The sequence below is a fragment of the Leptosomus discolor genome, chromosome 1 (assembly GCF_034619465.1).
Source record: "Leptosomus discolor isolate bLepDis1 chromosome 1, bLepDis1.hap2, whole genome shotgun sequence".
NCBI classification, from domain to species: Eukaryota; Metazoa; Chordata; class Aves; order Leptosomiformes; family Leptosomidae; genus Leptosomus; species Leptosomus discolor.
Genome location: NC_141391.1, coordinates 98,710,307 through 98,728,798, shown reverse-complemented (window position 1 = coordinate 98,728,798; position 18,492 = coordinate 98,710,307). Strand labels below are relative to the sequence as shown.

Below are 18,492 nucleotides of genomic sequence, written 5' to 3'. Positions count from 1 at the left end.
AGCTACCAAATATCTATAGTAAATTAGTCTTTGGGACATTATATAAAGCAAAGTACCCCCCTCCTGCAATTTTCCTTAGAAACTTATAATTAAATGGCTGAAAGCAGGCTTGCTGCTACTTTTTATATAAAATCTTAGTAATAATATTGCTGACTTTAGATTCTATTTTAATTTGCACAAGTTCCATATAACAACAAAACCATTCTATGTTTCCTTAAAATATCAACATTCGTATCCAATAACATCATGACTACTCAAACTTGAGGTTTATTTGTTATTGCTAAAGGTTTCTAAGACCTAAGACAATACAGCAAGACACTCTATCCACTCCCTCCTGAACTGCAAGTGCAGGGCAACTCTTTATATGGAGCTTGTGTGTTGGTTTCTTTTAAAAAAACAATCAATGATGTTGGTTACGGTATTTCACTACTATAAACTCACAGTTAGAATCCAAATTGTTGTTGCTTTTTCATTTAATATATAGCTTTATATATAATACACACGCACACGCCAACATCACATGATGAAGATCCATGCATACAATCCAGATGTGATCGAATTTCAGTGTCAAATGAAATAAAAATTATTCTGTTACTATTAGATCCCAGACCACGGTATTTTAAATTACTCTGCTTCAACTTCTTCAAATCCAAGCAGCATCATAAATTCCAAATTTTTGATCATCATCATCATCATCGCTGTTTTGATCCACTTAGATTTCTAGTTTATACGGCATACGTCTGAGATCCTGAACACAGCCTCCACTGAACCAGCTCTTTAAGGTATCTTTAACTTAAAGCTAATTGTGTGTCTGTTCATGGCTCCAAAGACTAAAAGCTGTCTTGAAAGTCCTATGACAGAGTTTACACATGTATTGTCTTTTGAATGTGATTGCTGAGAGTGGTGGAGCATGATAGAAGAGTGTATCTGACTCCTGCGGTACAAATAATTTTTCAGTAGTAGCGGAGCTTTCAGACAAGCCTGTCGGACTATCAGGCTCCAAAGGCTGGATTTTGGGGAGGGGTGGGGGTGGAGGTAAGGGTGGTGGTGATGGGGAATTAGCTGGTGGACATATCTCAGGCTCCTTATTTGTGGACTCCTCTGCAGCCTGTGACATGTGAGACTGGAAGTGACTCCACAGCCGGAAATTGGTTCGGAAGGCCTTGTTACACACGTGACAAATAAATGGCTTCACAGAGCACAGGAGCTCTTGGTGACGCTCCAGCTGTTTGCGTACCGTGAAAATCTTCCCACACTTTTCACAGGGCCACAAACCAGCATCTTTGTTGGAGACTACTTCCTTAGGTTCTCTGCTTGTTTCAGTGACCTCATCCTCTACATCATCTGCAGGCTCTTCTTTGATCTGAATTTTAAACTGCTTGGAAACACTTAAGTCTTCAGGTAGGCATGAGGAATCTTCAGAATCAAAATTTATTTGTTCTGACGAATCACTGAATACGCCATCTTCCTTTGCAGCCACAAAATTGTTCTTTTTATTGGATTCTGACTGAGGAGGCAATCTTGACGAACTAGTTATTTCTCCATTGTGATCCAGGATAGGTAAAGAAAAGTTCTCTGATGGAGCCATTGTGTTTTGATTGTGAACTTCAACTTGATGACGCCAAATACTAAACGACGATTTAAAGCTACGCATACACTCAAGACAAGTAAGCTTCTTGTATTCACACTTGCTTTCATGCTCATGCGTCAGCTCTGGAGAAGAAAATCTAAGGCTGCAGTATGGACAGACAGTAGCATTTCTACAGAGTCGCTCATGATTTCCCTGTTCAATAAGTGATGAGAGTTTAGCATTGCAGAGACGGCACTGATAAACCTCTTTGTTTTCTACTGGACTTTCAATATGAATATGGTCTTTCTGCTTGGGAGCCTTATTTCCTCCAATTGGTTTCTCCCCTGGGTGTATTTTGATGTGCTGTTTAAATTGCGAGAGGAAACGATAAGCTTTCCCACAGTAGCTACAAATATAGGCCCCTTTGGTTCTCGATCTTAAATTCCTTTTGATGACTTGTTGTGCTTGTGAAGTAGACTGTCCCTGAAAACCTTGCTTGCCACGTCTTAGTTTAACGATCAGAGCCTTTTTAATTTCTCTCTCTCTCACTATATCGATCAGTTTTCTTTGGAATTTTTCATCCAAAACAGCATGAGAACTGGAAGCTGGTGAGGGATTCTTCACAATTCCATGTTGTGTCTGGCAGTGCGTCCACACTTTGAAATTTGTGTGAAATCTCTTGTGGCATATGTCGCAAGCATAGGGCTTCTCTGGATTATGATACATGTTAACATGACGATGAAGACCTGCTGTTGATCTGAAAATTTTAAGGCAGTGCTTGCATTTAAATTTTTTATTTGGTCTTGCTTCTTCCATCTCACTGTATTCATCTTTACTGACATCAGAATCAGGAAAATCAGCATCAAGGTGCGTAGGGCTCGAGCCTTCCTCAAAGTTATCTTCCGACCCAGGAGAACCCTGCTCATCCGCCTTCAGTTTCTTAAATGGTAGTCTTCTATCAGCTTGAAATCTCCTTTTTGCTGGAAGTCTACTTGGTTCCTTATGATCATCCTCAGTTTTAAAAGGAAAGTCTTTATTTGCCGATGCTGAAGCATCACCCACTGTAACTCTTATTATTTCAGCAGGATCTGAAAGTGGACTGCTAGGTTCAGTTTTTATTCGCACCTCCGTGAGAGGGGAAGCAACCTCCCTATCAGTTGACTGAGAGGCACTGAAAGACCTAAGGCGATGCGGGTGTATTACCTGTGGTTTTTCATCTAAGATTAACTTCTCTGAGGACTCTTTCAAGGATGACTTTTGAGATACAACATTAAATGTCTTCTGGGAATCATTAGTTCCCGGTGAGGAGGATAACGATACCTGTGAAGGTTTTAGGTCAACAGAAGGTGAGTAAATAGGAACCTGGCTGTCCATGGACAGTGACCTTCGAAGGAGACTTTTTACAAGTGGCCCACTTCTGTCAATACTTTGGTTTTCTGGACCAGATCCGCTAGATGGGATTACTAGCCCTAACTTTGAGTAGTATAGCAAATTCCTATCTTCACCTTGACCATTTCCTTTTCCTGCCTCTCGCAACAAGAACGTAGATTCTGATGCGCCACGCAGAGACAAGACTGGTGGGCGTGGCCTTTTTAATGACATCTCTGTGGCCTTTCCTCTTAAAAGCTGACCACTGCTTCCTGGTTCATCGCTTGCAATTTCTTTCTCTGCTAAAGGCATTTGAGGCAGTACTGTGTTCCTTTTCACTAAACCACCTCTGCTCTGGTCCTCCACAGTTCCAGAAGTTTCATGAACCTTGGTATAGGTCACAGGGCCTTCTTTCAGCCATCTTCTTTCAGTCAGTGATAGGTTGTGAAGGGTTTCAGTTGGTTTTGTTACTTGTGGTCTACTGCTAGTTTTGACAGCAACAGAAGGTGAAGGTTTAGAAGTATGGCTTAAATCATGTTGTGTTTGATTTATACTTTTTGCTTGTGCTTCAATTCTGTTCTGACAGACAATGACACTTCTTTTCTGAGAACTACTTTCATCTTCATCTTGATACAGTATTTTCTTAACGGGGCACGCTGGAAAAGGAGCTTGAGGACTCTTAGAAACAATGTTTGTAAGAAAGGATATTCCAAGACTGTAGCCCAGTTCTTGCACAGCTGCAAGACTGCCTTTCTCAATGAACAAGGATGAAGAATAAATGTAGTTCAACACATTATCAAAAGCATCTGGCTCACAAAAGTCGAGTTGAAACACTGACTGAGACTCATTCTCCTTATTCGTGAACAGAGTCTGGAAGTATTCACTGCTGGCAGCCAGAACGTTTTTATGAGCTCGAAATTTCTGATCTCCTACTATAAGAACAACATCACACAGCTGTCCCTTTAGACGCTCCTCGTTCAGTGCGCTTAGAAGTGAAATGGCATGTGCTGGATTTATGTAATGCAAGAGACCCTCCATGATTCTGATGTTTCTGAAAAAGAACAAAAAAAAAGTTGTGGGTTGCCTTATGTGAACTGTTGATAGGGGTAAAGTAAACACACCTAATCCCTCTGTACTTCATAAACTGGCTAAAACACCATCAACAGTGCTGAAGAAAACAGCTTGTTTGGAGGAAAAGTATGAGAACTAAAACAACACTGTTAGCTCCCACAGATGCACCGGCATGAGAAGAACCAGCTCCTGTGCCCACTTTCAGATACACTGTTATTCGCTGATCTTACACCAAGAATATTACACCTAACTAACTCGGGGTGGGGAGGTGGGGGGAGGGGGGCTGTGTCCCCTTCCTGCAATACACCTGTATGCATGAAGGAGCAGTTCAATCTTTTCACTCTTGATCATCTTTTTCTGTTTTAGCTTTATGAAGATCTATGACAGCTGCATTGACAAACTCTCGAATCAGATATCTAAAGCTTAGTTATGCCAAGTCACCTTTCTGAGGCTAAGCAACCTTGACAGTCTTCTGCTGACTAAATAAATTAACAGGGTTTTGTTGTCATTTTTAATAGGATGATGGAAAAGTCATTAATACTAGAAAGGGAGAAGGAAGCAGGATTATCGTCTGTAATCTAGATTAATTCATCATGTTTGCTTATGCTTAATAAGTGTTTAACTATATACTTCTAGCTATCAAATATGTGTCACTTATAGCCGCACTGACAGAATCAGGTTTCTTGGAAATGTCACAACTATAACTGAAGTATCCCTGCATTGCTTTGTTCTAGCTTAAAAGCAATCAGAGAACGGAACTCCCCATTTTATTCATTAGCACAAGAGCACTTTATGCCCACGAGCCATACACTTGAGGAACAGTTAGCCTCAGATGCATCCAAGAGTACAATAAGCACAAATTAAACTGCAGTGCAGAAATCTTCATGTTCCATATGCTTCAAAAGACAGCCCACTCCGTACTGCAGGATGTCATAGTAACTCAAAAGAGTGCTCCAAAGTAGATCTTAACAAAAGAAGAGAACCAAGTTTTAAGTTAGTTTAAACAAAGAATTTCTGTGGCATGAATTGTAATTTATGTATCTGTGCACACGGGCACACAGAGAAATCAGCAATATCCAATCTTCTGGGTTTTTTTCATGGACACTCTTACAATTTCGTTCAAGTTAACCCGTAAGAATTTTATACTACCTTCCTCCACAGTGCTGGTAAAACAATTCAATGATGTGTCTGTCAAAAGCAACTCTCTTCTTTTTGCAGCTGATTTGAGAAACTGTGCTCTAGTTTATGTGGTGGTTTAGGCCCAGCCAGCCACTAAGCACCACGCAGCCACTTGCTCACTGCTCCCTGCCCCAGTGAGATGGGAAGAATCAGAAGAAAAAGGTAAAAACTCATGGGTTGAGATAAGGACAGTTTAATAGGACACAGAAGGAGAGAATAAATAATAATAACAAATACTAATAAAAGAGTATATGAAGTGAGTGATGCACAATGCAATCACTGACCAGCTGGAACCTGATGCTTAGCCTGTTTCTGAGCCTCGATCCCTCCATACCCCCGCTAGGTTCCCTAGTTTATATACTGAGCATGATGTCATATATTATGGAGTATTCCCTTGGCTAGTTCGGGTCAGCTGTCCTGGCTGTGTCCCCTCCCAGCTTCTTGTGAAAAGTAACTCTATCCCAGCCGAACCCAGGACAGTTTATACTTTATACATGATGTATGCTACTACAGCAAAAAGGTTTCACTATTCATCAGCTTATAAGAAAAACCAAAATGTTTATCAAAATAAAAAACAATATTAAGAAGCTGTAAGCCCATGATTATTAAATGAGGGTGGCAAATCTTATAAGTAATGGATATAAGTAAGTGCTCAAAGGCTAAATTGGTAATTACTGAGAAATGACTTAAAGGGTTCCACACACAGCGTCTCAGAGCATTGATCTCATAGGACTGAGCTACCACTTCTACATCTGAAACTACTGAATGAGTTAATAGTGTCACGGCAATACCAAAAGCCGGATTCTGTTTCCTCACCAGATCTGTCTTCACTCAGTGTCTTGCAGTGTCATTTCATAAACACTAATTTATCCTTAATTCACCTCAGATAGTTATAATGCATAATCCTCCCCCACCTCTATCTAAAAAGAGCAGAGGAGTCAACCTACTATGAATTTGAAAAAACAATCTGTTTTGGTTTGCTTTCTATGTTTTGCTTAAAAGTAGTGCCTGGAGGGGTGTGTGAGTTACTGGTCTCCTTTGTGGATGCCACTGCAATTTAAAGTGGTGGAATCTGACTGGCCCTAATCCAGTCTTATGGTCTGAGCACTCATTAATACTTGGATTGTTACTAGAAAAAGTGTTCCAGGAATGCATCTTTTCCTTTAGTTTCATCTGAAACAAATTGAGTTTGCAAACTCAAGTGATTCATCTGGGGCACACGTTGCAGCATGGTATACAGAGGTTAACAGATCAACAGTGTGCTTATGAAGGAAATTTGAACTAAAACAGTATTGTAGACACTCGCAATAGAACTTGCTGCAGAATCCATACTTCAAGGACATAGTGGGAAAGGTGTATATTAGTGAAATGTTTTGAAATATATTGAAATCCTTCATTTTAATCTGCTTTACCCCGGCCTTGTGTTTTGTTAAGACACTCGCACAATAAATACCATGTAATTACTATGTGTTCCTTTGTCCATCATAACAGAGTAATGCTATTAGTAGAGACGGGTATAAAACCTACATGTCTAAAGCAGAATCCAAGTCATCCACCCTGCTTTCCACATTCTCCTCCTTTATTCATAGAACACCTTCAATTTATTACATTAAACAAGACAAGCATCCCACTATGACCCTCTCTTTCACTCTCAGAGCAGTCTCTTCCACGCAGCAAAGGAGGCAGAGCTCTTTGGTGCAATTTAACTGTCACTTTAACAGTAACCAAGGCTGCAACATACACAAATGCCAAGGGACCAAATTAATCCTGCAAAGGCAGCTTTAATCCTGGTATTTCCTAATTTGAGTGCTTGACTTTCAGCTTAATGGCCTTTAAACACAACAGTCAGAAATAAAACAAGCTATGATACCTTACGAGACAAAAACAGAACTGGTTTGCAGAACCATATTAAGACATATACACAGATCATCCTGAAAGCCTGAAATACTTTGATGTAAAAAACCCCTAAAGATTACCAGAGTAAATGTACAACGTATTAAAATTTCACTACATGAACACTTTTCAGTAACAAAATCGATCCAAGACACTCCTGCTCTCTTTTGTTCACCTTAGCTGCACACTGCAGTTCACTCCTCCTTCAGCTGTGCCAGTACAAACATTTGCAAGCCTGTATCACAGAGCAGATCAGACAATAAATAAAAAACAAACAATATTACTTTTCAAATGCTGGTCAATTTTTATATTAAACTACAACCTCAAGAACAATTGCACTGGTGTAACTGAAGAGGCAACCAATGGCGCCAGCAGAGCAGCTATAGGAAGACAAGAACTCTTAAAAGTTTGTCATCAAAGCCAACGCCTGGCTGACTGCGCTCAGCCCTGACACAAACAAAAGGTGTGCCCCGCTATCATGTAGGTAACAACTACGGCAGTCTCTTGTAATACTAGATTTGATTCCAGGTGTTTCAGGACTCACACTTCCTCAGCTGAATACTATTTGCCATCAACTATCTAAGCTCTTTCCTCCAGATAATTTGCTTCTATGCTCTCCAACCATTTCCCCCAGCAATCTCCACTACTGACTGGAAACAAAGTTTTTCCTCTTGTCTTCCATGGTGTTTGGGTGACATCAAGGAAAAAGTAGGAGCGTATCAGAAAACCTCCTGTTGCCCGTGTTCAGGTGCCACATGCTATAGCAACTGCTGGTCCTCAGGAGGAACAGCGACAGCAAGACTCCAGACTGAGGAAGGGCAAGAAGAGGTTTTAGTGTCAATCTTCAACAACCCTCTACTGATCTCAACAAACGAGATTTCAGAAACCAAAGCACTGTATTTGGTACAAGATTTATTTTATTTTATTTTTTGAACAGGGATAGAAAAAGACACCTCTACTATTTCAAAATTACTTTCTGCAAAAATGAAATCTCTACTTGGGAAAGCTCTTCAAAAGGAAAGGGTGAAAAACTTGAATCTTTGTCCCAGCAGTTTATTGATCTTCAGCTGCTACCTGCCTTTGCAGTGGTAGTCCTCTTTCCTTTCCTCTGTCCCTTACTCTCACATCTGCTCCTCCCAGCCCTGTGGTACCCTCTTCCTCTCACCAGCTCTGCTGCCCATTTGACATCCCAGTAAGTTGATTCAGCTCCCTAAAATGAAGCAGGAAATAAACAAATAAACGCAATCATAGACTCATAGAATAGTTTGGGTTGGATCAATCCAGCTTTTTATATCCGTTTGCTATTTTATAGGTTAGAAGCTCAATCAGCTCACTGAGAGATCAGATGAGCATCAGAGTTGGAGCAAGAAAACCCATGAAACTACCCATTCTTCATCAGCGAGCCGTTCAATCAGCTTTGCCCATCTGAAACTTCACCTTCAGGAACAATGAAGTCACCGATGCCAAAACTTTACAAATAGAATCAGGCAGATATCTGTGTGAACAATTTCAGCGTAACAGCTTACACTTGCAGATACACAAGCAATTAAAATAAGATGTTGATGGTGCCTGTTGACTTCCATTATAACGACACAGCCGTCAGCGATGTCAATAGCATGCTGAGGGTGGCAGTGGGAAAGACGATATTCTGAAACACATAATGAGATGCAATGTTGCAGCAAGGAGGCACCAGGGCTGTGAGAAACTGCAGTTAGAAGCAGAGAATACAAGGAAGGAGGAGGAAACACACACAGAGGAGACAGGCAACAAGGGAGACTGAACAGGGAAAACGCACGTAAGAAGTGTGGTGGGGGCTAACCCACTGAAAAACCCAAAGAAACATGAGACTCAGCCAAGAAATACAAGTGACGTCCTGGGGCATCCCCAGGTAAATGCAGTCATGTTGCACTCAGCTGCAAGTGCTTTGCAGAGGATTTGATGGTTCTGATAATTCATGTGCTGTTTCAGACACAAGGCGGGGGAAAATGTCCCATTATTCATCAAAAGCCCAGATGCAAAAGAAACGTACACTGTTTAAACCTCTCCTCAAGAGTCCTATGCTGGATTTTATTATTTGAGTTCGACAACCATTTATCAAATGCCTCTTCTCCCATCAACAGCCTTTGCAATGTAGATACTCTCCTACAGCCCGTATCTATTTACGCCCACATCCCTCCCAAAAGCTGTATGTAAAAGCTCCAAACCTGCAGAGCAAGATTGTTTGCACTTCTATAATCTTTTCCTAACTGAATATTTGATTATCTCTTCCTGCAAGTTCAGGGATTCTGTCTTCCTGTATTTAATGAAATGTGATTTCAACTGCTGTTGCTGTTTTCCACTGCAGACAACACAGCGGACTTTCTCCATGAAGACAAATGTTTTTCATTTCCAACAGGTCAGCAGCAAGGAGAGACTCACTGGTATGAAGACAGGCATGAAGTAAAATAAATAATGTATTTACTAGTGTGTGAAATTGATGTATTAGTTTCCAACTATTTATCCTCCACACATCTACAAAACGTCAGAGTGACACCACAAAGCTCCACTTGTCCTTCTCATTCTTGTTTATGAACAAGCAGCAGCGAAGGGTGCAATTTCATCTCACTCTCAGCCCAGTTCAACCAGGGATTGCTCCTGCAAGGAGCAGCCTGTGTCTCCTCCCCCACTAAGGAAGGACTAGCTTGCTGTCAGACCAGCTGACCATGGGATTGAACAACTTCTGGTCATAAGGGAGAGGGCAGGAACATGCAGTGGCTGTCAGCTCTTCTGATTCTTCTTGATAGACTTCATGAAGATTAAAACACATCAAATGCAGTTTGATAAAATAGTTGTCCTGGCCTCAGTGGCTTGACTGAAGAGTGTGTAACTCATCATCCAAATCGCTGTAAATGAAATTAAAAGACTAAAAAGTTTAAAAACACCTTTCCCCAAGGAGCTCTTCAGTTTTCATCCTCTCGAGTTCCGTAACATTGGCATTAAACTCTCTGATGGGACGAGACCGAAAGGCTGGACGGCCATACAATTTAAACACCTACAAAAACCTCATCCCCAGAAATATTTCATATGATTTTTCATAAAAGATGCACGGAATGAAGAATTTGAAGAATGGGAGACACACACCAAACGTGTACACTTGTATTCTTTCTACAGGTTAACTTTATTATTTTATTGGTAATGCTGAGATATACTTACCAAATCGAATAATATTCAGTCAACTGCTTTTCTAGATGAGCCACTCCTTGTTTAACTGGCCCAGCTCACAATAAAATATTGTCTACATATTGCTTTTAATTCTGCTGGTATAGTGAAAATGACAAACACTAATTGTGGGCATATTTCTATGAATATAAAGGTGCTTTCTACAGGCATAGTACATTTTAGATGGGAAGAGAAGCCTATTATAAGGTATTTCTCTATCAATGGAATTGTGTTCCCACTAAGGTTTCTAAACAAGGGATGGGGGAAAAAAATCATGCACTTAATCTGAAACATGCAGAACTAATATTAAAGTGGAGCCTAAAAAATCGCCAAGTGAGAAATTTATGATTCAAGGGAATGCAGGTATCTTCCACCCACTGAAGGGATCCAAAGAAAACGCCATTCAGCCATCATCTCCATTCAGCCATCGTTAAGTATGGGCAAGATACTGGGAAGACAATACAGGATACTGTAAAAGGGGAGAGACAACAGCGATTTTACGTGAGTTTTACATAAGAGATTTACAAGGTCGTGAATAGCACATGGAAGATTTTCAGCTTACTCTAAGTCCACGCATTCGGAGGTAGACAACGTCTCACTTTTAAAAAAAATTTAAAAATCCTCCTCTATGAACAAGAACACTATGTATTTTTTCTTTATTCCTCAAAAGTATTTATGAGAAAGGAGCCAGTCCTATTCTCTGAATTTCCAGCGAATTCAGCCATTGACCTCAACAGCTGAAGGACTGTACTCAGAGTTATGCCCTGGCACAAAATAACTACTTTTGGTTGTGACAGGTAGATTAAGTTGTGGCAAACGGTCATTAGAAATCACTGTAATTCTGACGCTTTTCCTTCCATGTTTCTTAATTTACTTTAAAGGGATTTTTGTGAAGCATATTTACTGTGCCAAGTACACTATTTTTGAGTAATTCTCCAAAAATACTGACATATGTATTCAGACCAGAATGATGAATAGTTCACCTCAAAGTAGCTCTAATGTTTTTCAGCTAGTGGGCATCCACCCCACTGGGACTACTGGTACGTTCCCAGTTCCAGAGTATTGTGGTGTCAGGCCTGGTGCTGGCCTGTGCATGAGCCACACAGCACCGGAGGGAAATCAGGGAGTCACTGGGATGGGGGGGGTGAGGGGGTGGCAGGGACACTCGCTGTCTCCCATGTAAGAACTGTTCCTGCGCTAACCACAACTTATCAAAGAGATTACTGGGAATGAATTGCAACCTGAAGATTACTCACACTGTTAAGCGCTGATGTAGGATAAACCACGGATAAGCAGGTTAATGCTCTGAGGCAAAAAAGGGAAAATATTTCTTCCATTACCTGAAGAACGTAATTAAATTATATATAAATTACTATGAAAGGACAAGGTTCGCAGCATTTTTTTTTAATTATTTGGCCAAAGGACTTTTCATGCCTTTTCATCACAGATTGTACGGAAAGATTTTGCATGACAAAGGTGTGGTGGTTCCACTAAATCCCAAAGAGAAAAACCTCTCGACAATCAGGACTTGGCGATTTTAAAACTGTCTTATTTTTGATGGGCTGCAAGGCTGCTGATCTGATGGTGGTGGTGGTCGAGGCAGAATGAGTTTAGGAAGGTAGAAGAGTTGCTCAATGCTTTCTTTTCCTGTTCATAAAATATGCCTGAACTGTTATAGAACAACATAATACATAAAGTAGCCAATAAGCAAAGACAACAGAGGATTATTATTTTTTTATTTCACCGCTGAATGAAATATAGAAGAACTGCTGTCTTAAATATTATCATTAAGGAAAAAAATGGAAAAATATTACAGTACACAGACTAATATTAAATCTACACCATAAATATTTGGGGAAAACAACTCCCTCTGCAAATAATATTTATTTTTAAGCAGGGCATATCGGGGTCTTTCCACTGGCAACAAATGATTTTGCTCCCTCTAAAGATTTCTTTTCTTCCCTCCCGAGGATCTCAGATCATTAAATGTAGCAGAGTTCATTATGAAACAGCTCATTTGCTCCTAAGTTGAGGATTTCTTTTCATGAAAGCTGGAAGTAGCTGCAACTGTTATGTGTGATTCACAGCGTAGTACCTCCCAGTGCAGCACAAACCATATGGTGGCCACAGCCCAACTTCCTCTCCCCAGCTCCTCCTTCCTCTACCCTGTAAGTCTACACTTGTTTACAGACCATAGTTATCGCTATTTTGCGGATAGAAACTTTCAAAAACCTTGAAAACTATAATGGGAAATTACTTGATGTTTTTTATGGTAACTGCTTCACAGCTACTAAAGTTCAAAAAGAAACAACTTCAAGACAGTACGAAAGCTCACAGCTTTCTGTAAAGTTGTCCTTTTAAACCCAAATGTTGGCGGGCCTCTAATTTTAAGGAAAGCACAGTCTTACTATGAAGATGATCAGAGCACCAGCTATTTAATTCTCTGCGTATCAGTATTCTCTAGCATCAGACACACAAAACCCATGGTCTCACAAAACCCAATCTCTTAAGTGATACCAAGCCTCTAGTGATCTGGAGGGTTCTCAGGCTGAGAAGCACGTTGAATTTGAGTCAGCTGACAGAGTATCACCCTGGAACCCACACAGCAGGAAAAGGAAACACAAATATTCACATTTATCATGCTTGTGTACCACTAAACGTACAGCGCAAAGAGGACTTCAGGAATGTCTTACAAGCTCTTGCCTCTTTTTATATTAAATAAGACTGCTAATGTGTACTAAGGGATAAGTTACCTTAAGCCTTAAAAAAGCACCCAACTCATTATGACTTTAATCCTGTTTTGGATGACAGGGCAATGTTGAAATACGTGGAGGGGCAAGAGCACCACTGAGAGCAAGAGACAGGTCACTCACTCTCAGTTCTAGTCCCCAGGGGTTACCTGGGCTCCAGCAGGCTCAGGCGAGCTCCCAGCTGGAGAAACCCCTGATAAATCCCGGTCTGGCACACATCGTTGTAGCTGAAAACTCCAGAGGTTGTAATTTGTGACATCTCCCTGGGAGTCCCTACTGAGAACACGCACGTGACAGTTCTTTAAATGTTCACAATCCAGTCGGGTTGGGTGGATTTTCTACAGGTAGAGTAAATCAAATGTTCTTAGGAGATTACAACTGTACAGCATGGGTGTAACAAAATTTCCGAGAGAAAGGGATGTCAGATCCCCTTCCACCAAAGAGATGGCCACATAATTTGTTTTTTGCAAACAAGGTCTATAAAGACAGTTGCTAAAGTCTCCTCAAAACTTCCCCTCAAGAAAATCAGCACAACCGTGGTGGAAAATTTTAGTCAAAGCACTTCGTTTGTCTGTTTGAGCGAAGTCATAACAGAACACCATAATCAGCAGTGTTCAGGCAGTACAAACATAAAGCAGTACCAGATTCACCTGCAATACATATTCACTACTCCTGATTTAATATGAAAAGCCCTGTTGTACAAAAATACATTTTCTCCCATTAGCGCTTTTCTAAGGATGAAAATATTAACTATAACTTAACTACAAGATCTTCACTGTATTCACAAAAAGTCGTGTGATTCACCACAATCTCTTCTTACACCTACAGTCTACCTACCTCTTACTTCCACTGTGGGTCCAACAACCAAAAAACCCCGAATAATTAAACGGCACTTGCTTTAAAAGCTGTTAAGAAGAGCTTACTCAGGACGCAATGAAGTTTCCTGTCTCACAGTAACTCCTTTGATTAAGTTTTCCCGTTTACATGAGCCGCATCGCATCTGGACACGTAACGACTGACGGTTTGGACTTCACAGAGCACTGGAGGAGAAATGTTCTCTCTGACGGCTGCGATCGGGTCAAAACACCTTCCACAGCTTTCGGCAAAGGCGCCGCACACAGCGCGGGGGGGTTCTCCAACCAGGCTGCGGGCTGTGCTCTTCCCCGCTCGGGAACACCACGGCCAAAGAGCGCTCGGACGGGGAAAGCTGCACCCCGCTCAGTACCTGCACGTACTCAGTACGCCGCAGGAACCTCGCCGGAGTGCTCTCCGCCATGGAACTCGCAGGCCAGCGTGCCCTCTCTCCCCTCGAGACCCACCGGGGAAGCCCCGTGACACCGAGGTACAGCCCTCCCGCATCCTCTGCCCTGCCTGACGGCTCCCATCAGAGCCGGTACCTGCCCGGGGAGAGCCGTGAGCGGCAGCTCCCGCAGCCGGAAGGGGAAGCGCCGGTACCGCCAGGGCGCCCCGTCCCTCCCGCTCCTCACGGCGGGGCGGGGCGGGAACCGGCTCCCGGGGCGGCGCTGCCGTCCCGCCGGGGGGGGGGGGGGGGGGGGGGGGGGGGGGGGGGGGGAAGACGACGGACGCGCGCACGAGGTGGGCGGCCGCGCGCTCCTTCCCGCCACTCTACCCCGCGCCAGCGGGGGCACGCACCCGCCTCCCCCCACCCCCGCCCGGCAACGGCGCCGCTCCGCATGCGCCGTGAGGAAGACCGACGGGAGGCGCTTTCCCCCCGCCTGCTCCGTCCGCCGCGCAGGCGCAGTTCCGCGGGATTCCGGTTGTGGCGGGGGGGGGGGGGGGGGGGGGGGGGCCGCGGCACACGCGCACGAGGGGCAGCTGAAGCGGCGTGCGGACGCGGAGCATGCGCAGAAGGCAGCCCGGCAGGTCTATGTGGCGGGCGTGTGCCGGCGCAACCGGCACCAGCCCTTTCCTCAAAGCAAAGGGAGCATGCGCGGAGGGCGAGGGAGACCAGTTTCGTAACCGGCGCAGGCGCACTGCGCTGCTCGGGGACCGCAGCCCCGCTCGGTGGGGGAAAAAAAAAAAACCACCTCAGAGTTACGTCAGGAAAAGACGCCTTTGTACACGGGGAGACCCACACGGCGCGGGCAGCCCCCGGAACGGGCGCGAGACGCGGCCGTTACTCACCCTCTCCGCCGCCAGCCGCGCCCCCCCCTGCTGCCCCCCTCGGCGCCTCCTTTCACGGTTCGCCCGCGCGCGCTGCTGCCACCGCCGTGATTCCATCCATCTTGAATTTGACGTCATCCCACACCAGGGATGAGGTCATCGAAGGGAACGCTCGTCACGTGCGCAGCGCTCCGATTGGCCGGCGGGGGAGCGGGGGGCGAGGCGCTGGCGCGGCAGGGGAGGGTGGCGGTTGAGAAACGGTTACGGGGGGTTTCCCCCCCCCCCCCCCCCAACCCGCCGCCCCTCCCCCACAGGTAGCGCGGCGGCCGGGGGCCCTCGCGCGCGCGCCCGGCGCCGCGTGGCGAGAACGGCGCCAAACGCCGGCGTCTCTCCTGACGCGTCCCCGGCTGCCGCCCCCAACCCTTTCCACCCCCCATTTCCCCCTCGCCCCTCCCCCAGTAACGGCTTGGCGCGCGCGGGAGGGAAACTGAGGCAGCCGCGGGGCGGTGGCGACAAGAGGGGCTGGTCCCCGCCGCCGTCCCCCCTTTCCCCCGCCGTGCGGTGCCACCGTGACGCGGTGACGGCGGCGGGAGGACGCGGTCGGGTGCTGCTGTGGTCACCCGCACCCCCTTCCCCGGCCTGGGCCCCGCGGGCGGGGGGGGGGGGCAAACCTCTGCGGGCAGCGCTAGTTTGCAGCTCGCCTAATTTAATAGTGTGTTTTATAGTGGTGGGTTTAGCTTTTTTTTTTTTTATAATTTATTTTTATCCAGGAATGTAGGGAAGGTCCAGCGTGGTTTGCGAAGCAGCCCCGTGTGTAGTGGCCCGCACGTGAAGCCCTCCAAGCCAGCCCGCTCTTCCCTGGCGTTAGCAGGGAGGCCGGCACCCGGGCCCTGGTGGGTTTTGGCTGGGACCCTTTGCTGGACTCGTTCATCTTGATGGGATTTGAAAAATTACAGTGGGCATTAACGTCGCTTCAGGCTTGCTTCCCATTGAAGTTACCCAGTTTGAATTAAATACTGGAGTAGGGCTTTGTGTGTCAAAACGCAAGTGTTAAAAGTAGAAATTAGGATTACAAGATTTCTCTTGTTTTTGTTGAAAGCTGATCTGGCCCATTATCTTTTCATTAAGGACAGCTTGAATTCCAGAGATTAACATCTAATCTGCGTACACGCTTTCAGACAGCGTGGCTTTTAGATAGTCCACCTAAGTCACAAATACTTCGGAGCAGCTACCAGTTCTATAACATACTTAGCGCTGCGTTTAAACCTTCTTGCCAAGGGTTTGTCGCAAATGGGCTAAACCCCATGTAAGAAAAATGGGGATGTACCTCACTGGGTCCGGCTCCTCTCTCCAGATGTGATTTTTGTTGTGGGTTTTTTTGTGGGGTGTTTTTTTTGTTTGTTTGTTTGTTTGTTTTTTGGTGATTGCTGGCTCTTTTGGTGGTTTTGCAAACTTGCTAGGCTGCCTCTAAAAGGAGGAGGGGTTTGGCTTTTTTTCATTCACGGACTTGTGCCTCTTGTGCCCCATGGCTGTGCAAAGAGGCGGCACAAAAACCAAGGGAGCTGCTTGTTTTCCTCTGGAGTAGTTCCCTGATCTGGTTTGTTGCACGAGTGCGTCATGGCACAGTAGGGCCTGCTGCGGCAATGGCAACAAACAGCTAGGAAAGCAGCCGGACCTCTTTGCGTAAACCAGTTTATGCGGTGACACTGGCTGTGCTGCCGGTGAAGCGTTTGTGAAGCTAACGTGAGCTTGCAAATCTAGCCAGGCCCTGCTGACTTTCTCCACACGTACTCAGTTGTTTCTCAGTCAAGCAGGAACAGACTGGTCTGGCACAATTGTTTTCTGGTCCGCATTTCTCCAAAAGGGCCTTTGTCACAGATGGAGAACCTCCCTGCTGGAATTACCCTGCTGAAAAAATGGTGTTCTTTAAGGTGTGCACACACATGTGCATAAGTATGTCTCGCTGCGCGGGTGTTTATTATCAGTATTTTTAATTTGACTGTTTCCCTGGTGAAAGTGCAGCCCTTAGAGTAGAGCCCAGGTAGTGGCTTGTGTCACACTGGCACCTGGCAGCAGTTACTCTCTGTAGTTCTTACCTTAAGCAGATGATCTGAGAAAATTTTGAACGTAATTCTCAAAGATTCTGTGGTGTGAAGGGACATGAGACTCCATCTGACTGTATTTCATGACTGAGTCTGATTGACTTGATGCTATTAAAGTTGTATGGATGCCTTTGTTCCCTGTAAATGAGATTTTTCTTGATTCTAATGATACCTAGGCAAGGAATTTGTGCTGTAGAATTATTTGGGGTTCAAGTTGCCTCGTAAGTAGGTTAATTTTGTCAAATACGCCGTTCGCAATTATTTGAATGCTCTCTCGTTCTTCAAGAATAGCTTGTTTATGAACATTTTTTTCAAACACTTCTAAGCTTTGATGGAGTGCTTAGGTTGATACATTTTTCATCCGTACGTGTGTGGTTGCAGCTGTTATTACCAGGTGCCTGTTTGTTGAGTATAAGGTTTGTTTTCCATTCAGAGTATCCAATAGCTGCTGAAATAACTTTTGATCATACTTGCCAGTAAGCTTAATTACTGGAATTTTGTTAAAAACTGAACCCCTGCAAAACATAGAATGTAAAGCAAACTGTTTTAAAAATATGGGTGATTATACATGGACTTTGTGAGAAAATTTACATTTAAAAACTGAGACACTTCCATTGGTTCTGTGTGTAAGTATGAGAAGTTACTATTTTTTGTGATGCAAATGCTGTACTATAGGGCCAAGTTGTATACTCTGAATAGTTTGGGGTTTTTTTTAATGCCAATACTTGTTTCATTTTCAATGTAAAAATATTTGGAATAAAGTCATATCCTGGAGCGAGGCTGTCTTTTTCTAGATCTACAGTCTCAACCCTTTTTGGTTTATAGACCCCTAAAAACTTTTCAGCAAGGTTTGGACCTTCTGTGATTAATTCAAAACTGATGACATCAGGTTCTTTTCTTTTAGAGAGTTTGGAAGTACCTCGGATACCCTTAGGCACTCTTGTATTAGCAGCTGAGAAAGTTTTGCAGAGAAAAGCTTGGTTTTGGGGAAGAGAAGGAGAGAGGTTAAAGAAAGAAGGACGCACCTCAGAAGGAACGTCGTGCAGTCTTAATTTTGCTTCATTTCGGTGGGGGAACCTTCACTAGGTGTAGATGATAAATTTTTTCATCTTGGTAAATTTGCTTTGAGTCTTGTGTCCGTACAAAGAGGTGCGTCCTGTACTTTGATCGCTTTAGGAGTATATGCTGCTGCCCCGTCCCCTCCTCCTAGGCAGCGTGGCTTTTCAAACTCGGGGGT

The 18,492-nt window shown here is 44.1% G+C and overlaps 1 protein-coding gene across 1 annotated transcript; it reads right to left on the bottom strand.

Moving 5' to 3' along the window:
- Window positions 1-461: 461 nt before the first annotated feature.
- On the bottom strand, window positions 462-15,186 carry ZBTB21 (zinc finger and BTB domain containing 21). Its single transcript, XM_086477625.1, has 2 exons — window positions 15,175-15,186; window positions 462-3,989 (listed from the first exon to the last, which is right to left on the bottom strand). Exon 2 carries the CDS (start codon window positions 3,974-3,976, stop codon window positions 800-802), a length of 3,177 nt encoding a protein of 1,058 aa, XP_086333751.1. The 5' UTR covers window positions 3,977-3,989; window positions 15,175-15,186; the 3' UTR covers window positions 462-799.
- Window positions 15,187-18,492: the final 3,306 nt, after the last annotated feature.